The sequence below is a fragment of the Rhamphochromis longiceps genome, linkage group LG16 (assembly GCF_057381845.1).
Source record: "Rhamphochromis longiceps isolate RC_006_pf linkage group LG16, R_longiceps_female_GT1.1, whole genome shotgun sequence".
NCBI classification, from domain to species: Eukaryota; Metazoa; Chordata; class Actinopteri; order Cichliformes; family Cichlidae; genus Rhamphochromis; species Rhamphochromis longiceps.
The window spans coordinates 14,786,445-14,809,580 of record NC_140572.1 but is presented as its reverse complement, the minus strand read 5'-3'; the positions used below and the strand labels follow the sequence as shown (position 1 = coordinate 14,809,580).

General features: G+C 42.5%; 3 protein-coding genes across 6 annotated transcripts; 1 reads left to right on the top strand and 2 right to left on the bottom strand.

The window, feature by feature from the left end:
- Positions 1 to 634: 634 nt before the first annotated feature.
- crygs2 (crystallin, gamma S2) lies at positions 635 to 4,594 on the bottom strand. Its single transcript, XM_085383484.1, has 2 exons — positions 2,011 to 4,594; positions 635 to 1,029 (listed from the first exon to the last, which is right to left on the bottom strand). Exons 1-2 carry the CDS (start codon positions 2,107 to 2,109, stop codon positions 757 to 759), a joined length of 372 nt encoding a protein of 123 aa, XP_085239610.1. The 5' UTR covers positions 2,110 to 4,594; the 3' UTR covers positions 635 to 756.
- Positions 4,595 to 4,726: 132 nt separating this feature from the next.
- Positions 4,727 to 12,585, bottom strand: tbccd1 (TBCC domain containing 1). 4 transcript variants are annotated; one of them, XM_085383479.1, is made up of 9 exons: positions 12,249 to 12,585; positions 11,456 to 11,520; positions 11,115 to 11,381; positions 10,828 to 10,986; positions 10,553 to 10,669; positions 8,840 to 9,089; positions 8,564 to 8,750; positions 7,768 to 8,298; positions 4,727 to 6,475 (listed from the first exon to the last, which is right to left on the bottom strand). In XM_085383479.1, the coding sequence occupies exons 2-9, from the start codon at positions 11,516 to 11,518 to the stop codon at positions 6,262 to 6,264; spliced, it is 1,788 nt and encodes a 595-aa protein (XP_085239605.1). In that variant the 5' UTR covers positions 11,519 to 11,520; positions 12,249 to 12,585; the 3' UTR covers positions 4,727 to 6,261. The 4 variants fall into 4 exon arrangements, with proteins under 4 accessions (XP_085239605.1, XP_085239607.1, XP_085239606.1 ...); XM_085383481.1 differs by having other exon boundaries at positions 11,115 to 11,339; XM_085383480.1 differs by lacking the exon at positions 12,249 to 12,585 and adding an exon at positions 12,098 to 12,242.
- A 134-nt stretch (positions 12,586 to 12,719) lies between these two features.
- dnajb11 (DnaJ heat shock protein family (Hsp40) member B11) lies at positions 12,720 to 21,795 on the top strand. The gene is made up of 10 exons (XM_085383483.1): positions 12,720 to 12,911; positions 13,327 to 13,483; positions 15,043 to 15,140; positions 15,231 to 15,363; positions 15,561 to 15,703; positions 19,366 to 19,448; positions 19,522 to 19,579; positions 19,685 to 19,796; positions 19,898 to 20,057; positions 20,622 to 21,795. The coding sequence occupies exons 1-10, from the start codon at positions 12,838 to 12,840 to the stop codon at positions 20,684 to 20,686; spliced, it is 1,083 nt and encodes a 360-aa protein (XP_085239609.1). The 5' UTR covers positions 12,720 to 12,837; the 3' UTR covers positions 20,687 to 21,795.
- The last annotated feature ends 1,341 nt before the right edge of the window (positions 21,796 to 23,136 follow it).

Below are 23,136 nucleotides of genomic sequence, written 5' to 3'. Positions count from 1 at the left end.
AAATTGAATTGAAATATAATACGACTTTAACAGCCTGCTAGAAGTTTATTTTTTATATATTGCTGAAATTAGCAAGTTTCAACAGTTTGATAGATTGGTATGAAGTGATGATCTCCTACTGGGCAGACTCGAGGCTACACTAGCTCTATACTCCGCCTAATGGTACAAACCTCTGTGACACAGAATTCCAGCCGAAATTTGAATTTGAAAACTTGAATGGACGGGTGGGTTTTTAAACTATAACTTTCACCACCAGGTGGCAGCATTTCATCAGTGGATGCTTGAAATGTTTTTAGATGTTTCCTGTTTTGTTTTTGTTTGTTTGTTTGTTTGTTTTTTGTCTATCATTTTAAATAAATTGTGTTGTTAAATAACAGTTGGAGAGATTTGCCGTGACAGCGTGTCCCACCTGTCGCAGGGCGAGAGGCAGGGTATATTTGGACAGGCCACCAGTCTGTCAGAGGGTTAACTCACAGAGACACAGAAAGCTGAGACTCAAACCCAAGACCTTCTTGCTGTGAGGTAACTGTGTTAACCACCGTTGTGCAGTTAGGAGGGAATAAACTTTAGTTATGTGCTAAAATGGTTCAAAACATGCATGGAAATAATCCACAGAAAGATTATTGTGCTTACTTGGCAGGTTTTATTTTTGAGACCTTAGTTCAAAATCGCAAACATAGTTGATGAAGGTTATAATTAAATTTTTAACTCATAATGCCCAGACAGTCTTCTTGATATTTTTGGATGGAGTTTAAATTATTCAGTGAAGCGCCTAAAAGACTGGACAGCAGGACTGGCAGCACCCCAATCCCCAGGCTTGCGGTATTCTCCCTTCTCCAAGAAGTACTGACGTCCACGGTAGTTGGAGTGCTCGTAGAAAACCCACCAACCATCGTAGACCTTACAGGAGTTGACCTCCCTCCAGCGGAACTTTTCCAGAAGTGAGGGGCAGTCCTCTGTGGCCTCCAGGGCCTGGCCGCCAAAGTCTGCCTTCTCATAAAGCTGCATCTTGTACTGGGTCCCACTGGTCTGGAAAGTGAGGGAGGGAGAAAGGAGGTGAAGATGGAGGTTAGTGCAGGGAAAAGAAAGGGAAAGGGAGGATACAATGAGATTAGAATTAGAATCTAATTGGAAAATTCGTACACTACATGTACACCTAGTTTGAAGTTTGTCAGATACAGTGTGGCAGTTTAGAGAAAAGCTAATCCAAATTATTGATTATTTTTAAAATTGTAGTTCATTAGTTTCATTTGTCTTTGCTTGTGTTTAATGATGCTGTCACCTCTCAGCCGGTCACAGCACATGGCTGTCTCTCCCTAAGCCTGAGGTCTCTTTCTATTGGAAGCACGTTTCTTTTCCCCACAGTCGCCACGTGCTGCTCATAGTGGGATCATCTGACTCTTGGGGTTCACTTTAATATAAAGTTAGTTTATTGTCTTGCTAGCTGCAAGTAAAATAACAAACAAGTATCTGAGTGTATAATTTGCCTCTCGATGATCATGGTAAACTAGTCTGTTGAAGGACTGTATACTCGGTATATTTGCCATAATCAGTGAGATACCTTACATTAATCAATCCTTCATTGTTTGCAGTGTGCTCACTGTTTTGTGCCTTTATAAATAGAACCAAACTGTACACACGCATTTACTAACTGCATTGATTTAAAGAGGCTGCAGGCTGTGGGTCAGCTGGACCAAAGCCTGCTCATACAAAGAGACTGATGTCACGCTGGTCTCCATCGACACAGCACTGCGGTAGCATGAACATGACTGGATGTCATCTCTCACATAGTAAATGCTTTTTTGGGATGCCCTGAGCCCGCTGTGCCTTCAGTCTTTTAAGATATTCAAAAATTAGACTCCACACCTGCGGAGAACATTGTGAAGACTTCAGCTCTTTGTCATTGAGCGTGCAGTCTGTGCTCACAGTGCACAGTCAATAACAAATGACAGACAGGCTAAAAAAATGTGCACCTGCAGCAGAGCAGCATGCAGGCAACGCCTGACTTACAAAGTGGATCATCTTGCAGGAACTGAGGTGGTCGTTCAGTCCCATCCAGCGCTGATACTCTGGGTACTCCCCCCTGCTCAAGACATACTGGTAGCCCATGTAGTTTGGTCTCTCGTACACCACCCAGGCTCCACTCTCCACCCGGATGGAGTTGCAGCGGCTCAGGTAGGTGTGAAAATCTGAGCAGTCACTGTCGCACTCATAGCGACGGCCCTGGAAGTTCTTGTCCTCGTAGAAGACGATCTGAGGGGGGAACGCATAACAGTCTCAGTGCTCGTCCACCTTTCACATTTGCTCTGTTAGGCAGTCTAAAGCCTGGTCCCTGTCTGAAAGCTCAGACATTTTAAAGCAAAGCCACTGTTAACAGCTGCTCAAACAAGCAGTGAGGCTTTAATTTACAACAGAGTATAAGGAAACAACATCTGCAGCAAACCTCTGTACTCTCCCACATGCACTTTTGAACCCGCACATTAAAACTAAACTCTTTGCATTGACTCACCCTGCCCATCTTGGATATATTGTGTGGGATAGCCTTGGTGATGATGAGTGATGGTGATGCTTCCCCCTGAGGTCTTGATGTTGCACTGGCCTTTGAGCAAGTGCCTTTTATATGCCCGCTTTCCCACATTTATAAACAGCAACAGTGGAGGCAAAAGGGGAACAATCGCTTTGTCATGAAAATGAGATCCAAAAATTGAGTCAGTGATTCTAGTGCTATTCAGTTTTTCCAGAAAAGCGAGGAAGGATTACGGCATAATGGCCAGGCGTGGGTAAGCGTCCATTGACCCCACTACTCTACTGGCTGGGTCCAGTGCCCACCGTTACACATGCCAGCTCCACCAGCTTGCTCCCACCTGGCAAGGACCTGCCAACTCATGACTTATTTCTTTTTTGGATGGATCCACATGAAGCAGTGGTGAAAGTATTCACATCTAATAAGTAAAAATGGGAAACACAAACGGAGTGACCTCACTTCAAAATTTCAGTCTGAAACTGCTGAAATAACAAAAATAAGGAGAAAAAGTGAGTGGTGTTGTAGATGTGAGTATGAAACAAGTACTTAATGTACAATGTAGCGCTGGTTATAATATGCATGTGACTTTTAATGAAATGTTTACAATTATATACTTTTGCTCTTGATGCTACTTATTTTCTTTAACATTACTCATAATATGTGATTTACTTTTGCAGTATTGTGTTTCTTATGCATCCTATTTTCCAGGATTTTTTAATCAATCCAATAATTTGGACTAAAGTGGATTTGTAAACAATTTAAAAGGTTGGGGTGCCGCATAAATATGAACCCATATTTTATTCATAATAGAACAGAGAAAACATAACAAATGTTTAAACTGATCTCATTTGGAGTTTGATAGATGAGGGCAATGAAAGGCTTTAAAAGTAAGCACTACTAAAAGGAAACAGCTGGAGAAACATTTTACAGCTAATTTGGCTAATTGGCAACAGAAATAAAAAGAGCATGTTAGAGAAGCAGAGGTTCTCTGAAGTAAACACAAAAAATTTCAGAATCATGCTCCTCGGTCTAAAATTGTAAGGACTTTGGAAAAACTGGCATGAGCTCAGGAACACTTGCAGAAATCACTGTCTGTGAACACAGTTCACTGCGCCAAATACAGGTCAAAGAAGCCATACGTGAAAAAATGATCCTGAAACAACACCATCGTCTCTGGGCCAAAGCTCCTTTCAAACGGACCGAGGCAAAGTGCAAACTGTTCTGCGGTCAGAGAAATCCAAATCTGAAATTCTTTTTGGAAAGCTCAGATGTCACGTCCTCCGGGCAAAATATAAGAGGCACCACCCAGCTTGTTATCAGCACTCAGTTCAAAAGACTGAATCTCTGATGGTATGTGGTATTGGTGCCTATGGATCTGACTGCTTGCACATCTGGAAAGGCAACATCAAGGTGAAATACAAAGCAACAAAACCTGTAGCTTTTTCAAAAAACAAAGAATATCTCAGCAAGACCATGCTAAACTGAATACTGCATCTATCAAAACAACATGACTTCATAGTAGACGAGTCCAGGTGCTGAATTGACTTTCCTGCAGTGCAGACCTTTCAAATGAAAACATTTGGCTCATCGTGAATGAACAATCAGACAAAGAAGGCTCTGGACTATGGAGCAACTAGACTCTTATATCAGAGAAGAACAGGGCAACACTCCTCTCCCAAAACTCCAGCAGCTGCTCTCTTCAACTGATGCTAAAAGAGGCGCTGCAGCACAGTGGTAAACTTGGAACATGCAGCTGCCATCAAATTCAAAATAAGCTTTTTTTCCCCTGAAAATGCTACATTTAATTGTCTTCTGTGTTGAATAAAAAAATGATTTATGAAATCTGCAAGTCTTTGCATTCTGCTCTTATTTACATTTTACACAAAAGTTTCAACTTTTACGGAATTAAAATTTTACTGTGCGTTCTGTCGTGTAATAAAATTCAGTGGTAAGTGGCTTAACAAACAGGAAATAATGGTGAGGTACAAGGACTGAACTGAAAATGAATGAAAAAGCAGCCAATGTCCAAAGACAATCTTTGAAAGCCTCTCAGAAAGCCTGGAGAACTATTGGCACCAACATATATATAATATACCACTCTAAAAGTCTGGCTTCTTGGAAATAAAATACAAAGAAATGAAGGTTAGAAGACTTTTGCACATTATTGTAAATATCCAAAGAAACACATAAGATGCGACCCGGTTGTAGTCAAAACCTTTATTTCAGTTTTTAACAATTAAAAATGACTTGGTGCTCTTGCACAGAGCTGTGCATCAAATTAACAGGACCATTTTTTAGTAAACAACAGCATTAAGGCGTTTACAGCATGAATCGGTTCATCCTGAAACTGTTTTAAGCACATATTCCCTTCATTTGCTATTTCCAATACAGTGCTGCCCTGATGATTTCAAGCAGGCCTTCTGTGTATAATTTACATCATATTTTGTATAGAAGTCAAAATTCAGCGTGCCGTAAAGTATATGTGGAAAGAGGAAGCTAACTGCCTGAAGTACACTTGGAGGTATTCACTGCTAACAGTTATTCTAGAGGTAAAGTAGATTTATGAAAAATAATTATTATTCAGTGCTAAAAATCGACATCTTTATTCAAAAATAAATATACATTTAAGTTTTCTTGGAAAACTGGTCACCAGTTTATTAAATCCTGCCTCAGCTGGAACAGCAGATTAGCTTGTTCTGTTGTACTGCAGAAATTCAAGCACGACTCTGCAGCAGCTGCACTGTCATGTGAGAGCAAACTCGAGCACACAAAACAGCGTCACTACAGCTATTAGCAGCATGTGAGTAACGGGTTATACACACACACACACGAAAATGCTTTATTAATATTCTAAAAAATAATACTATTACGATCTAGGTACTAACATGCCCCTTTAGATTCGAAGTGCTTAAAATGTTCAGCATCTACATCCATCCATCCTCCATCTACATCTTTAAATGCTCAGCAGGTTCCCTCAGAAAACTTGTATACGAGGTCTGTTTGAGAAGATTCGGCGTCAGTAGGTGCATGGAAGAGACGACAGGGTCTCCAGAGGGCTGTGATAGGAAGCAAGTTCAACATATCAAGGCTCTGTTTCAGTTAGCTAGCTTAAAAACCATAGCTTTCTGCTATCCTATTAATGTTGCTTCATAGTCCATGACCACACTGAACCACAGTTACCCATAATTCAGCACCTGAAAGCTGTCTATCAAATTAATTCAAACAGGTTTTGGTTTCTCTATTGCAACACAAAGTTCACCTACACACTGGATGGACAGTTGGTACCAAATTATGTTTGAAAAACAGACTGACTGCTTGAAAACAATGTGTCAGGGTCTATTTACTCGACTGTCAATCACAGTTAATCGTTGTGCCTAGTTTGTTCCTCCTCATCCTCACTCTGAAGAAGACAATAAGCAGGAAAATGTCTCTTTAAAGCATGTGGCGACTTCACACATGCCTCATCTTTACAGAGTGTGTGTGGCACATGATGTTGTTTGATAACAAGCCAATTCACTCCCACTTTAGACATGTCAAACATTTAGCTGCCTTTTCTCAAGAAGGAACTGTGAACTTGGACACAACTGTAAGCTGCTGGAAAAGCTTAACCAGCAGCAAGAACTCACAGCAGCACCGTGTGAGAAGAAGACCATATGTAACCTGCATGTGCAAACGGCCATGCTGCCTTAATTTACGGGTGCAATTATTCTGCTGGCAAAAAAAGCAAACAGTAAAATTCAACACGCCATGGATGACTGCCCCACTGCCTGTCCAGTCCTCATATGTTTGGGATCATTCACTTGGTTGGTGTCTGCTGCTGCCCCATCAGAGTCCTTTACAGAGGCGATTGTGGGTGGGATTAGGCTGTCCAGTTCCTGCCTGTGACCCGTTTCCAGAAGCCACTCATGAAACTTCATTTCCACCAATTCCTGGAACTGTTGCTTCTGCTCCCTGGAAAGATAGAGAACGTAAAAGAAAGTTGCATTTAAACGGCATACCGGTAATATTGAAAATAACAGAGCTTAACAAAAAAAGTCTTTCTGAAATGAAGGAGAGAAAATTCTTAGCATCATTCACCTTATTTCCTACATTTATGCTCCAGCAACAATATGCGTATGTTTAATTTTCTGTTTCTTAACCTGGTACTTTAATAGCTCGTATATAGTAGTAGCAATGTCAATGTTGTCAATGGAGACAGTGTACAGAGTATGTGATCAATGGGTCTGTGGGCCACTCTTACTTGTGGTCATGTGGGCCTGCCAACCAGCCGCAGACAAGAGCGAAGTTCTAACATACAAAGAGCTGAAGTGAAACTGAGCATTAAAACCAATGAAGCGTCCACTATAGCCACCATCTGTGCTCTTCTTCTTTTTAATAAAGGTCTTCTAATTTTCACTCCTCCATAGTCCTCTACCTGCCTGCATGCTCAGCACTCCAGATGATTGGATATCATATTCCTGTTTTGGAGTTAAAACAAAGACTAGCCTCTGTAGGAGGCATTAGTTTGTCTATATAAATTTGTAGCAGTTTTTCAAGCTGAAAACTTTCTGATTTTTCAGATTTTCTTGTGAGCACAAATTGTAACCCAGTTCAGAAAGAGTGGATCACAATCTAATGCTTCCAAACATGAATCCTCACATGAACCTCACAGCACCTTCAGTGTTGTACATCATAGTTAGAGTCATAGTATCCAATCACAACATTCAAAGCAGAATGAAGACTTTCCAATAAGACTATCTTTGAAACGACTGTTTAACTAACGTTCCTCCATTGGTCTCTGACCAGTACATGGATACTATATAAAATCGAATGTTTTGAAACAAGTCCAAAACTCTTGCCTTGTCTCTTGTCTGACAGACAATTTAGATGTCACATCACTGACCAATCGAGTGGTGCCACTGCCAAAACTTTTGGTATGCAGATATACAATCGTGTTCCTGCCAGTTTAACATTAAATACGTGTATTTCCTTTAAAAGATGAACATCTATTTATGAATGTAAAGAGCCAGTGGAGAACTGCCTCGTGCAACCCGTCTGACATCAGTGTGCTCACTGAACTGCATATCTCTCACACATAGCAGTTAACTGACATTCATATTGAGTTTTTGGAATCCCTTTGCTGTTACAATTTTCCACTGATTAAAAGGCACGCTACATAATGAAACACTAAAACTTACTTGAACACATGTATAGGTGGCTGAACCACTGCTTAATAAAGGTTTGGGGGTCAATTTCTCACTCACTTGCTCAGCCGGGCCTCTATCACAGTCTTCTGCCAGTTCTGTATTCTCCTCTTCTTTTCGTCCAGAGCTGCCTGGTATGAAGGAGGCAGACCACCGGGCACCTCACATGTGTCTCCCTCCATCTGAAAAGGCACGACCAGCGTGTGGAACTCTGATGGTGGCAGCAAGCGGTAGCAGGAGGGGTCTGGGCTGGACAACGTATTGAGTGAGTGGCTGGCAAGGCCCTCGGTCACCAGAAGTAAGGGCTGATCCCAGAGATTAGGGACAACCGCCAGCCCTACGCTGGCCATGTGATCCTCCAAGGAAGGGTAGAAAGTGTGGAAAGGACCCAGAGTAATGTCCGTGTTTCCCGGCAGTAGCAACGGGCGTGTGGGCGTAAGGGCATGGATGGTGCAACGTGAGGAAGTTCCAATAACAATTCGGCCGGCCATGCACACCACCCACACGTTCTGGCAGCTGTGGATGTGGACGCTGGTCTCAACGGGACCCAGAACCACAGTGCTGTCACGGCATTTGTCCACACTGACTGATCTAAAGGAACAAATTCCACAACAGAAAGAACATAAACTGTACAGATATAGCCACTGAAAACTGCCGCTTTCAGCCAGAGATCAGCCAACTGACAGTCAGCCTAGGAACGGGAATCGAGAACCAGTTCTTGTAGAATACCGGTTCCCAGTAGGGCAATTCCTTCTAATCATTAGTCTGCCTGCCTATCAATTCCACGTATGGTGCTTGCACTCTTGGCCTGTATGCTAAAGATAACCCAACTTCTATTACTAGAAGGCAACCTTACCTGAGAGGTGAGAGAAGGTATATGAAGGCATCAGCACATCTATGGATTTTAATGTTGGCACCAGTCAGCTTGTCTGAAGTTTTAGCCAGGGTCTGTTTTAAGACTTGGGACATCAGCACCATTTTACTACCAGGTGGTGCCATGTGGGTGTTCCTGGCTATCTTGGCTCTCTTCATGGCCCCTTCCACTAGAACACACAAACACACATGGGCGGTCAAAAAAAGGCACAAAGTGAAGACCGTGAGGAAGGACTAATGCCAGATGATTTTACTAAACCTTGCTGAGCCCAAGCGAGCTTCTTGCCCGAATGGAGACAGGCAGTTATTCCAAAGGGATTCAGAGTGAGGCTGCGCTGGAGGCAGGAGAGGAGATTGTGCAGAGGGAAGGAACGGGTGAGCGAGGAGTAGCCAGCTTGTGTTTCGAGGGGACCTTTGGTCAGCAGCCGGTGAATGGGCTGAACAGCTTTTCCTTGGCAAACTGAGCCCTCCAGAAGCAGACCCAAGCTCCGCACAGCGTCCAGGGATACCTGATAGAACATAACTGAGAAATCAGTTACAGTATGGACTTGTTTTTATATTTCAAATAGTATAGATTAATACAAGAGAAATTCTCTAATCAAAAATTTTAACATAATGAGTTTACTTTAACAGCTACAATTTGCTGTTAATGTTTTATTTACACTAGTGAAAGAAAAAATGTACAGCCATAAATCTAACTCATCTATCAATTAAGATGGAAAGTCAGAAACGCCAGACTGACCACCTCTGTAAATGCAGAGGTTCTGACAGTTTTCTGCTCTGGGGCATTCAGGTGTGTGTTATTACAATGTGAAGGAGGAACAACACCAGCACTGATCTTAGAGAAGCACTTGTTGCTGTCTATGAAGTCGGGAAGGGGGTTAGGCTATTTATTATCATTCTGCAGAAAGATGTTAAATGTTAAAGTTGGTAACAATACAGTTAGAAAAAGAATGGGAGGACTGTTAGGAAAAAGCCTCGTCTCTGCAAAAAACACTTTACAGTCACTGAGTCAACATCAGCTCCTCTGTATACCAAAGTATTCTAGAGTCAAACGGCAGCAAACAGCTGGATGGCTGAAAAGGAAAAGAATCAAAGTGGGGTTTTTAAATCCAGACCTTAACCTGACTGAAATGCTATTGGAGGACCTTACGAGAACTTTTGTGAATTAATGTAAACCTCAATAACCTGAAGCAACGTTGTACAGCTCCACAGTTTATCATCTACCTGAAACAAACTATTTTAGGTCTTCTCCCTTCCAGCCAACTTTCTTCTAATTGGCTGCCCTTCATGCACAGTGGGTTTGAGCAGAAGGTGGGTAGCGCTCGATGCTCACAGTGAGTGGTATGCCTGTTGCAGAATTTTATCTTCTGCATTAACTGAACTGTTCTGAAATCTTATGCTGTAATGCATGCAGTAACCTGATGTGAAACTACACAGACATGTTCACATCACATTGACGCAGCCAGCAATGTCTATGTCTGATGCTTTAGACACTGCCATTTCTTTTTACACATTTACAGCTACTTTCTCTTCTGATACCAGTTTTCAAATTGGCTGCAAAAGAACAGATCAACTCAAAGAAGAACGCCATCGCTAACTAGTGTTTCGGCAAAGAGATGCAGAGCAACATGGGCACACCAGCACAAGCAGAAATGTTGGCAACAACATTTGACTATCATGTAGGCTCTGCACAGATTCAGTGCAGAGGTAGAAATCAAGCTTCAGAATACAACATTAGAGATAATTACTCTCAGAGACAAGATAAAGATGCAAGAGAGGCAACAACTACCTGAAATAGACTGATTAGCTCACAGGGATTGCTTCTACATATATGTCTATAAGAATATATTTAAGAAGATATATTAAATATACTGGTATCTTAAATACTCTGGCTAGCACCAAATATTGTTAAAAATATCTAGATTGTGTCTGTGACCTAACGCAGGATGTGTGCTTGCTGTTCCCAGACCTGGCAGTCTCTTAGGGCCTGTCCAGATTGCGACAGTTGACCAGGCTCCACTAGCAGCTCCAAAATCTCTGCCAGATGGCTTTGCACGAAGGACAGGTGAGCCTGATCATCCCAATTCTGCAGAACCAAAACAGGAACAAAACAGGACTATAAGTGGTTAACTTCATATACACCACCATACAATAATTTGCACTAGATCTAATTAGAACTACACAATACTATAAATCCTGCTGCATTGTTGGTCATTCTGTTTTATGTTTCATGGCAAAGAGAACCTTGTTCTGATAGCTAGTCTTGGACTCTCTGTCTGATGGAGACGGGGAGCGAGTGCGATGGCTGGGCCACTCTTCCCCAATCAGAGAGGTGCGCAGAGACACGCGGTTCAGCTGCTGAATGTAGAGGAAAAGGAGAAACTGCAGAGTGTCCACAGACAACTGGTGCACAAAGGAAAGGGAAAAAAACCACAGGTTACCTATCAATATGCAGCCGCTCTTCCTTCAAATCTGACGGCAAGGTTACAATACTATTAGTCCTTGGAATAAATATTTAAACTTTATTTAACCTTGTTCCTCTGCTGGTCCAGCTCACTTTTAGTAGAACACTGGGAAAGACACTCAGCCCACTCCAGCCTCTCCTCTGGTGTATGACCTATCAGAAGGTCATAGGTCTCAAAGTAGAGCCACGCAAGGTCTTCTGGAAGCTGCAACTTTCCACAGGCGATATGCCTCCACATGGGCCAGCTCAGGATGGGGAAGCAGCCATTCCTTGTTCGCACATAGATAGCCATCTTTCGAAGATAGTGTAGGTTTAGCTTGGAGGACGGTGCCACCTACAACGATAGTAATTCATGCTATTTACAAGATTTACAGCTATTGGCTGATATCATAGTGGAAGTATATTTACCTGTAGGGCACCAAGTAGGAACGGTTCCATGCGTGGCCATATGCTCACACCGTTTGCCTCCATGTCTGAAGAGTTAGAGTACAAAACCATGTGACATACACCGATAATTAATTACTTGAATATTTGACACCGTATAAGTACAATGCACTTTTAAATCACAATGACAGAGCCATTACTGGATTATGATTATTAGTCACGAACCAGGGAAGGAGCTGGGGAGCACTAGCAGTTAAACTGGTCAAACTGGACAGTTACAATAACATAATGCTTTGTTATTTCGCACAGACTCAACCTCTGTCCACACTGTTTAGTTCACCATGTCACTCATACTCCAGCCACTTTAACTCTGCACACACACAACTGTATATCAATTCAGATACAGCGCAGGATGTTCTGCTTTTACTCATTTTTTTTAAACTCATCGCATTTCATGAACCTTCTCTTTGTTGGTTTTTTTTTAGTACAGCAACAACAGACCTAATCTTCAAAAATGACCGTTTAATTACAGGTTGAAAAATATCTTCCTAGCAACCAGGCTGCTCGTGCCATCAACACTAGGCATCTAATTTCAAGTTTGACAAGCTAATCAAAACTAAGCTAACATCAATCCAGTAACACAGTAAATATATCCACAAAACTCACTTGTTTTTGCTGTGGCACAACAAGAAATGAAGCCGAATACCAGGCGCACTGATATTTGCTCATAAAGTTAACTCCAACATAAAAAAGTAGGGCTGGCCAGCTTAGCTTAGCTCCAGTTAGCTAGCTGAGCTAGGACAGCTCTGGATCTTACTGTCAGACTTTGTGTCCTCGTCCTGTTACTGGGATCTTCGGCCTGAATGAGAAAAGGGCCGACAGGTCAAGGACTCATAGGTGGGTATACAGAGGAGGACGAGTGCAGTGGTTCCTGGTTTGTTGTCAGACGCACATCTGCCGTCCTTCCTATTTGGCGCCCTCCTCTCCACTCAGATCTCAGCAGACATCTGTTGCGCGCAGCTCCCGGGGGCGCGCTTCAGCCTGCACTATGAGCATGCATGGTGCCCGGGTTTTTTTATTCACCGAAATGTTCAGTTTTTTATTAGTTGTACTTATACATGTAACAAAAAACAAAAGCAAAAAGCAAAAAACAAAAAACCCCAAACAAACCCAAAAAACATCGGCGCAAACAGTTATGTATGACAAAAAAGGGCTGCTGAGAAAGGTGTGAGCTGTCTCTTTAACGCTGGGCAGAGTTTTTCGGGAGAGGATGATTTGCCGACATCCAGTGGGCGGGCTTTCTCTGACAGGAGGAAGAAGGCTTGTGGCTGACTGACTGGCAGCTGGGATCCGAGCTTTAAAAAGCCGGTTGTTCTTTGCTACCTCCTTGAGAAATCCTGACATCTATGGCTGCTAAAGGGATGAATCTGTGTAACGTGTGCTGCCTGCTTCTTTATGCTACTACGGCGGTGCTTGCCGGGTAAGTGGTGTTCGCTCGGACAGCGGCGAAACAGCATCGCCAGCTGGTACACATGTTTCACTGTGATTGGTCTAGACGTGCTCTCCATGCGTGGAACAGTCTGACACACAGAGCTAACTTGCTAATAAGTGCTTTCGTTGTCTTTTCCCCACTCAGTAAAAAGTGTATCCACCACTTGTAAGGGCCGTGTTTTAAGTGACTACCTAGCTTAGTTAGCTTGGAGCTAGCCATTACGACAGATGAAGCTGCTGCATACTGTCTATGGAAGCCACACTGGCTTACCCCCCCGGAGCTAACTCGGTGTTTTACAATCTAAAAGTAGCATCATTGCCATTTGATAACGGTTTCCCGTTTTTCTTCTACCTCTGTGCCTCCTGTGTCTGCCTCATTTGTGCCATCTTCCTCTCTCCTGTAGGCGAGATTTCTATAAAATCTTGGGGGTGAGCAAGAGTGCATCAATCAGGGACATCAAGAAGGCCTACAGAAAGCTGGCTTTGCAGTTACACCCCGACAGAAACCAAGACGACCCGCAAGCCCAGGACAAGTTCGCAGACTTGGGGGCAGCCTATGAGGTAGATGTGTAGCCATTGTTGTGTTCTTGATGCTAGTGATATCCGAGATGAGCAACAATGAAATTGTTTTTGAGTTAAAAGACTGTTATATTTTCATAGTATCAGCTGTGTTCGGGGACAGTAGCGCAGATTTAATCCTATGTGAGTATAAAAGCGCCCAAGACGCCGATACAACTGTTTTATAAGCCTGAAATTTGGTTGTTGTTGGTAAGATCTCTGCGATTGGACGATTAGACCGTGTGGCTGAATCTGATTGGCTGTCAGGCAGCACAGCTGGTGTATTGAAAATTCAGACGTGGATGAGTGGGAGTGGATTCGGATAAGCGCTGCAGGTGTTTCCGTGTCAAACGTTCACGTTTCTTTTAAAAACGGAAGGATGCCGCAGCGAGTTCACTGATTTGTAACACAAAACTGAAATTGGTTATTAATCGAGTTTCATTAGTCGAGGTGGGTCTATAAATGTATCTCTAAATGAATGACAATATAATAAAAATAATAGAAAATAATTGACAAGATCTACAAATTCTTTTGAGGTTTTTTTTTTTTTTTTTTTTTAGTTTTTAGTTTTTAGTTTTTTTTTTAGTTTTTTTTTTATTGTTATTGTTGCTATTGAGGTACCTCAGGCACCAAAACGATAACAATCTCAACCATAAAGTTCAGTAGGTATTTGTTTAAAGAAATCTAAAGTGGTGGTACAATATATAACAAATAAAAATATTTCAAAACCAGAGTTTGAAATGGCTTACTAAATGTAGGAACAGCAACATATCCAACATTCTTTGGTAGTCTCTTCAGGTGCTCACCTTGAAGTTGAGAAAAGTTTAACTTGGGACCTCCCCACTTGGATTTTTTGCCTGTTGTTGCTGAATGAGGGAAGAGAGCTCTCTGTCACCTCAGTAAACACCTTCTTCGTTGGTTGAGGAGCTCACTTACTAGTTTCAAGTCCTGTTACAACATAATCTTCATGTTGTAAATTATGCTCACTGTTAGTCAAGATTATTTCCCAGTACAGTCTGATCTGCCTCTCACTTATATCTAGTTTCAAAAAGGTTGACAAAAAGAAATGAGGTTCAGCTTGATGCTTAATGATGCGAGATAATCTTTTATCTATAGTCTGTGGTTGAAACAACGGGAGATAATGACAAACTGATTAGCAGTAGTAACAGCCGTAAAAGTTTTCTATGAATTTCCAAAATCTCATCTTCTAAGAATGGAGCCATTGCTGCTTTTCTCAGGTGAAGGCACTTCTAGAGCCACAATGTAATTGCTGGCTGTTCCTTCTAATGGGTCAACTGTTTGTATTCTCATATTTGAAAAAGTATATATTTTATACGTAAGCTTTAAGATAGTTTCAGTAGTAACAGTTCACTGACTTTTCATTTCATTCTTTAATGAATCAGTCAATTTCAAAAACTAACACAGCTTTCAAGAGCCCATCGACATTTTTTTTTCTTGTGTTTTTTTTACATTGAATTATGACACTCACACGTTGTATCAGCGGAGAGAACAAAGACTGCGGCATGTGGCCATTGTGTGATTGACAGGTTGTCTGTTTGTAGGTCCTCTCAGATGAGGAGAAAAGGAAACAATATGACATGTATGGAGAGGACGGGCTCAAAGAGGGTCACCACAGCTCTCACAACGATATCTTCTCCAGGTTGGTTTCATGAGCTCAGCTGGATTTTATGCCAGGTTCAGCTAAATGCATGTATAATGTCCACTCATGCTACTGTTCCTCCCTCTGTAGCTTCTTTGGTGACTTTGGGTTCATGTTTGGTGGCAACCGACAGCAGCAGGACAGGAATATTCCCAGAGGAAATGACATAGTACTGGACCTGGAGGTTACACTGGAAGAAGTTTACTCTGGGAACTTTGTGGAGGTGTGGAGAAACTCCTGGTTTCCAAACGAACAGTCTTTACCGTCCTTTATTCACATTTCAAGTTTGTTCCACAAATAGGAGCTAGCTATAGTGTCACTTCATTCAGTCATCAAACTGCAAGGCTTAACGATGAATCGTCTTATTTACTACCTGTAGATTTTCATGTTATCAACACTTATTTTTCCCGCTGTATGCAGGTTGTACGTAACAAGCCTGTAGCTAAAGAAGCTCCTGGTAAAAGGAAGTGTAATTGCAGACAGGAAATGAGGACGACCCAGCTTGGACCTGGACGTTTCCAGATGACTCAGGAAATGGTGTGCGATGAGTGTCCCAATGTGAAGTAAGTCAGCTCCTGTTGTCATCATTAAATGGGGCCTATTATGCTTTTCCTTATTTTCTATGCTACATGGCTGTGACATCATAGAAAATGTCCCTAATGTGGTCATCTCAGGCACACAGCTCTGGTGCAGAAGCCCCACCCACCTGCTGTTTGTGAGGCATTATGAGGAATATGTTGAACTCTCAATCAAACAAAGCAACTCTGCTGCACCAGTAAAACAAATGGACTGATATTGAGCAACACAAGTCCACAGTACAGATGTTACTACTCAATTTTATAAATGATAACCCCATTTTGGACACCAATGAAAAAGTTTGGACTTGGCCACCGATTGTACAGCTACAGGGTTTGAATCTGCGATGCTTCCATTTTAATTTTTGATAACTGCTTCAGGTTGTATGTTGGTCTAGCTCTCTCAGAATGACATTGATCTGTTGCTGCAGATGTCAGGTGTGTTTATTACATGTATCAAAGTCAGTACTGATTTTTAGATCATGTATTGCTTCTCGTTTCAATCACTTCTGATTCTTATTTCCTGATGTGCGAAGTTTCTGGCAGAGTTGATCTTCTTTCTCCATCAGGGTGTGTTTTAGTTGCCAAGACCTTATGATTGGATTTGAAATGAACCCGAGAATACAGATCCAGATCTCAAGATAGACGATCAAGCTACATTATTACACTGTTACCAACAAAACCAACAAAGCCTTTGCCTCCGCGAACACATCGGACTACAAACACGCACATTACCAACTCCGGAAGACGATCAAAGCAGCCAAACGTGAGTACAGGGACAGGGTGGAACAACAGTTTGACAACCCTCGGAGTATGTGGCAGGGACTAAACACGATCACAGACTTTAGAGGGAAAACCAGCACACCGCAGACCACGGCCTCTCTGTGTGAGGATCTAAACATATTCTACGCTAGATTCGACGCAGCGAACACCATGAGACCGGACAGTGTGCGCACCGCGGATGACGTCAGTGCGCACACTGTGTCTGAGGAAGATGTGCGGAAGTGCTTCAGGAAGGTGAACGCACGCAAAGCTACTGGTCCGGACGGGATTCCCGGCCGCGTCCTCAGGTCATGCGCGGCTCAGCTGGCTGGAGTGTTCACGCACATCTTCAACCTTTCCCTCTCTCTGTCTGTAGTCCCAGCCTGCTTCAAAATGGCCACCGTCGTCCCTGTACCCAAATCCTCCACCATCTCCTCATTGAACGACTGGCGACCTGTAGCCCTGACCCCCATCGTAAGCAAATGCTTCGAGAAGCTGGTCAGGGACTTCATCTGCTCTGCACTACCCGACTCACTGGACCCTCTACAGTTTGCATACCGCCACAACAGGTCCACTGATGATGCCATAGCCCTGACACTACACACTGCCCTGTCACACCTGGAGAAGAGAGACACGTATGTGAGGATGCTGTTTGTAGATTACAGCTCAGCATTCAATACCATCGTTCCCTCGAAGCTGGACAGGAAACTGCAGGATCTAGGACTGAGCAGCTCCCTCTGCAGCTGGATCCTTAGCTTCCTGTCTGACAGACGCCAGGTGGTCAGACTGGGCAGCATCACCTCATCCCCCATCACACTGAACACTGGTGCTCCACAGGGGTGTGTACTGAGCCCCCTCCTGTACTCACTCTACACCTACGACTGCACAGCCACTAACAGCTCCAACATCATTGTGAAGTTTGCGGACGACACTACAGTGGTGGGTCTTATCACCAACGGTGATGAGACGGCTTACAGGGAGGAGGTCAGCGCCCTGACCCACTGGTGTCAAGACAACCATCTCACCCTCAACGTCGCAAAGACAAAGGAGTTGATAGTGGACTTCCGGAGGTGCAGAGAAGTACACACCCCCATCACCATCAACGGCACTGCTGTGGAGAGAGTGAGCAGCTTCCGGTTCCTTGGCGTACACCTGGCTGAGGATCTTACGTGGTCAGTACACACAAACAAAACAGTGAAGAAGGCGCAGCAGCGCCTCTTCTTTCTCAGGAGACTGAAAAGATTCGGCATGAGCCCCCGCATCCTCAGGACCTTCTATCACTGTGCCATTGAGAGCATCCTCACTGGATGCATCACCACCTGGTATGGCAACAGCACCGCCTACAACTGCAAAGCTCTCCAGCGAGTAGTGCGGTGCTCTGAACGGATAATTGGAGGTGAGCTTCCCTCCCTCCAAGACATCTACAGGAAGCGGTGCCTGAGGAAAGCGGGGAGGATCATCAAGGACTCCAGTCACCCCAGCCATAAACTGTTCAGACTGCTTCCATCAGGAAGGAGGTTCTGCAGCATCCGGTCCCGAACCAGCAGACTGAGAGACAGCTTCTTCCATCAGGCCATCAGACTGCTGAACACATCATAGACACCTCAGCTTCACTACTGGAACTTCAACATTATGCACTCCACACTGTATATAAATGCCACTTGTTTTGCACATATTCAACTCTGTATATTTTATTATTATTATTATTATTTTATTTTATTTTTTTACTATTTAATTTGTAAAAATGTGTATACACACACACACACACACACACACGTGGGAAAATATTTAGTATACACATCCAGAAATGCATACACTATTATATATTGTACATATATTTATTAGTTTCAGGTTGGCCATTCTTGTATTTTGCTCGTTTGTGTTGTTGTGTTTGCACATCTCTGTTGCTTGTGGGGCTCGCACACAAGAATTTCACTCGCATGTGCTGTGCCAGTGTGCCTGCACATGTGATGTGACAATAAAAAGTGATTTGTGATTTGATTTGATTTGATGTAAACAAATATGCCACCCACCCATCCATTTTCTTCCATGTATCCGTGACTGGGTTGTGGGGGCAGGAGTCTAGGCAGAGAACCCTGGACCTTCCTCTCCCTAGCCAACTGCTCCTGCTTATCCAGGGGAGCTTCAGCATGTCCTCCTCCCCATGGGCATGCCCAAACCACCTCAACTTGCACCTTTCGATGTGGAGGTGTAGCAGCTCTGCTCTTAGCCCCTCTTCAATTATTGGCTTTCTCACACTCTAAGGCAGTGGTTCCCAACCTTTTTTGCGCCACGGACCGGCCTTTAAGGTGTCGCGGATAAATACAACAAAATAAAACCAGTACCAAAAAAAAAAAGATTTATTCATAACACACGGGAAGAGACCCAGGGACACCGAATTAACAATAAAAAATGATAAAAAAAATAATGCTAAAAACTGTGAATTTCACACCCGAGCCTCTACTCTCGCGGTCTAGTACCAAACGACTCACAGCGGTTCCCAGCGGTTGGGGACCGCTGCTCTAAGGGACAGGCCAGATGATCTTTGGAAAGCTCATTTCTGCCACTTGTGTCTTGTTCTTTCAATCACTGCTAAGTTTATGACCATAGGCGAGGGTAGGCACGTAGATCAACTAGTAAACTGAGATCTTTGCTTTTACACTCGGCTCTCCCTTCACCATGATGGACTGGTACAGCGTCCACATGACTGCATTCCACTAGAACAAGTTCTGAGTCACAAAGTTCAACAGCAGACTGAAAGAAATGGGGGGGGATGCTTATGGGATATTTTGAAAAACACATCAGGAATCCTAGATTTCAGCTTAACGTACTTAATAAATTGACCAATAAATTGTATTAACAAATACATCCTCTGATGTTATCTGCAGGCTGGTGAATGAAGAGAGGACCTTAGAGGTAGAGATCGAGCAAGGAGTGAGAGATGAGATGGAGTACCCTTTTATTGGAGAAGGTAACTGCTTTGTAAATCTTAATTTGTTAGCTTTTTGTCACTCCCTGTTTCTAACATTTTACTCTGACCACAGGGGAACCTCACATCGATGGAGAGCCTGGAGACCTTCGATTTCGCATCAAAGTGTTGAAGTATGAACAGATTTCTGTGTGTGAGAGAGAGAGAGAGAGGCGTGCACCAATTAGAATATAAGTATAGTGACAGACAAGTGATGTGGGGATGTTTCTACTTTATAGACATCCTGTGTTTGAGCGCAGAGGAGATGATCTCTACACTAATGTCACCATCTCTCTGGTGGAGGCACTGGTTGGCTTTGAGATGGATATAGTACATTTGGATGGACACAAGGTTCTGTATATGCTTCTTGTTTTGAAAGATTAGATTATTTGGGGAAAAATAAAAACATGTATAAGATTGATAGTAAATGTTTGTCTGTCTTTGCCTGGCAGGTCCACATAGTGAGGGATAAGATCACAAAGCCCGGTGCTCGAATGTGGAAGAAAGGAGAGGGACTGCCCAACTTTGACAACATCAACATTCGAGGTTCCCTCATCATCACCTTCGATGTAGACTTTCCTCAGACACAGCTCGACGACCAGCAGAGAGAAGGTCAGAGTGTGGCAGTGTTAAAGGGTGGTCTGGGAGAAGTTAAGGACACGTCATATCTTAAGGGGACCTACTGTATTCTGCTCATTTAGTCCTTATTTATCTTACAAGGCTTTCCTGCTTCTCTTTTAAATGAGGCATGTTAGCTCTTTCAAGTTCTTCTGATTGGCTGCCCCTCCTAAGCAAAAGATTTGAAGAGCAGGTGACTGAATGTCTGAGTTGACCAAACTTGGGCCGTGTCAACCATAAGAACACTACGTACATAACAGAAAATAAGGATTGGTCCCCTGTCAGTGATTCAAATTTACAAAGAGAGATGCCAAAAACAAATAGTTGAATTTAGAGTTTATAAATTAAAGTTATACCTTTTTTTTATTTTTTAAAGTTTGTCTTCAGAAAAGGTTTATATGCCAAGTAGTTATTCTATATGCATTTTAATTTAATTGAATGGGACAGAAGAACAGTCTTTGTTACATGTTCTCATTTCTGAACAGGATCAATGATGTTGTAGTTCGATCTGCTCGCGGGGAAAGGTTTTTAACAGCAGCTGTCACCGTGTCGTTGCAGGTATTCGGAATCTTCTGAAACAGGGATCTGTACAGAAGGTTTACAACGGACTACAAGGATACTAACGCACCGAGCAACAGCGCCTGAACTGATTCACATACCACCCAAACACACACACAGACACACTTGTTCAGTCAGCAGGAGCGTGATCTGTAATCCTAGCCAGGGTGTATTTATTATTTTTCAGATTTGTCTCAGGATGGCTTGAATCCAATTTGTTTTTACTTTTTAAATGTTCTACATCTTCTCAGCAGTAGCACAACAGCAGATGTTTTATGTGAGGTGTAAAAATGGACACTCTGAACCTTTTCATTCCCTGCATTACCCTGTAACAGTAGGTCTTTTTGTCCATATTTGTATGTCAAGTTTACTTCTTTGTATCTGAAAGCACCTACACATGTGTCAACCGCTGCTCCTTTGTGGAGAGGACACCGTTACAGCCCTCTGCGTCTGCTGAAGGATGAGCTACTGACAAACTGGATATCTGAAGAATGTTCAACCTGTGCAAGAGCAGAAGTTTCTCCATTTCTGGTCTTTTTGTTTTAGATGAGTTTTATGAATGTAACAGCATCACTTGTTGAGTGATGGAACTGTTGTTGCTCTGGCCTGACTCCTGTTCAATAATACTCTGTCAATAGGAAAGAACAAATCCAAACCTGTTTGTTGTGTTTGAGTTTTCCTAACTTATGTTGGCGCGTTTCTGTTTGACATGATGTGACTGAAGAACTGTCAGCATTGCACAGCCCCACGTTCACTGTGACAGGAGTTGACCTCTTAAGTTAAACAGTGAAGGCAGTTTGCTCCAGCGTGTGTTTTCCACACCTCTGACACTCTATAGCTCAAAGGGACTTCACTCTATGAAGTAACAGCGTCCCTGTTGACTATAATGGGCTTTTCTGATTTACCTTGACTCTTAAGCCTGATGCTGCCTCCCACTTCTGAGTGTCGTGGCCTTAAATGTAAATTATTTGGCAGTTTTTACATTTCCTAGGGGATATTGTACTTTTGATTGACAATATAAATAAAGATTTCTACAAATTCTGTTGGCATGTTGTACCCCAGATTCACCAGTAGATGATGTCAGAGTCAAGTAAATAACAAGCTTAGAAAGCCTAAAAGTTAAAGCTCTAAAGTTACAAGGAAGGAGGAAAAACTAAAAGGTTTTTGTTTTTTTTCCACACACAAGAATTGGATGTATTGGATGTACTGATGTGTAGAAATGGTTGCATCTTTGGGTGCTTTGGGAGAATTTGGTGCTGACATGAATTTACATATGGGGGTAAGTTGCATTACAGGGCAATGGGTTTGTAAAAATAATCAGTTTGTATTGTGGTCGTAATTCTGAGATCTTGGTGAGATAATCGCATAAATTTGGGAAATCACAATTGATAATAAAACATGTTAAAATACAAGTCTTGATATGTAGAATTGATAATGAGATTTTAAAGTCTAGAGTCAAACGAAAGTAATAATGTTAACACCTTCATAAAAAAGACCTGTGTCTAATAGACACATAAATCAACCTGTTCACTTGTTATAAGGCTGTGGTTCAAGTTTTTAACAGGACATTGCTGTCAAGTTCCACTGTGATGGTGACAAATACAGCATCGTTTTTCATCTACTATTCTGAAGTATTTATCGTATTCAAAAAGTAGTTTTCTCAGCATAAAACTATGCATGCACTGGAAGTCTGCTGTGGCAGACGGTTCCTCGATGAGGAAACTGGCGGGTTGGTTAGTCGCTACTTTGGACAAATGGACTAAACCCTGATCAAACACTCAATTCTTTTTTTAGATTGGTTTTCATCTGATTAGGAAGATTCATACTGCAGTAGGATAATACATCCATCAATTCTCTTCTGCCTATCCAATCCAGCTTGGAGTGGGAGGTGGGGCACACCCTGGACAGGTTAGGATAATACAGCCATGTGAAAAAGAAAGTTTTAAAAATGCACCCGTGACTCGAAATGTTGTAGAAGCACCTTCAGGAATAATAACTGCAGTTCTTTTCTGAATGACTTTATCGCTGTGGAGGAATTTTCTTTACAGCGTTGCTTCAGTTGAGATTTGCAGACATTCATTTATGAAAGCTCTCTTAAGGTCCCAGCATAGCATTTAAGTCGGGTTCAACAGCTTCTTTTCTTTTTCAGCCACCTTATTGTAGATGTGCTGCTGTACTTGGGATCACTGTCTTGTTGTATGACCCAATTTGAGGAAAGTTGGCCTCAGATTTGATCTACAATACTTTGGTACACAGAGAAGTGAATTTGGTGCGATGTCCACTTCTAGGAAGATTATGTTAACACACACCTGAATGCTTCAAACCGGCAAACCGCCAAAAGTTCACCTTTTATAGGTGCTGACACACAGGACTTCTTGGAGTCCCGTAAAAAGTTTCTTTTCCACACGACTGTCTAAATGCACTCTGTTAAATTACAGTGAAATACCACCAGACTGATTTACTAACATTAAACAGTTTTTTTTTCATAGCATTTTTGATTGTTTAGTACAGTTTT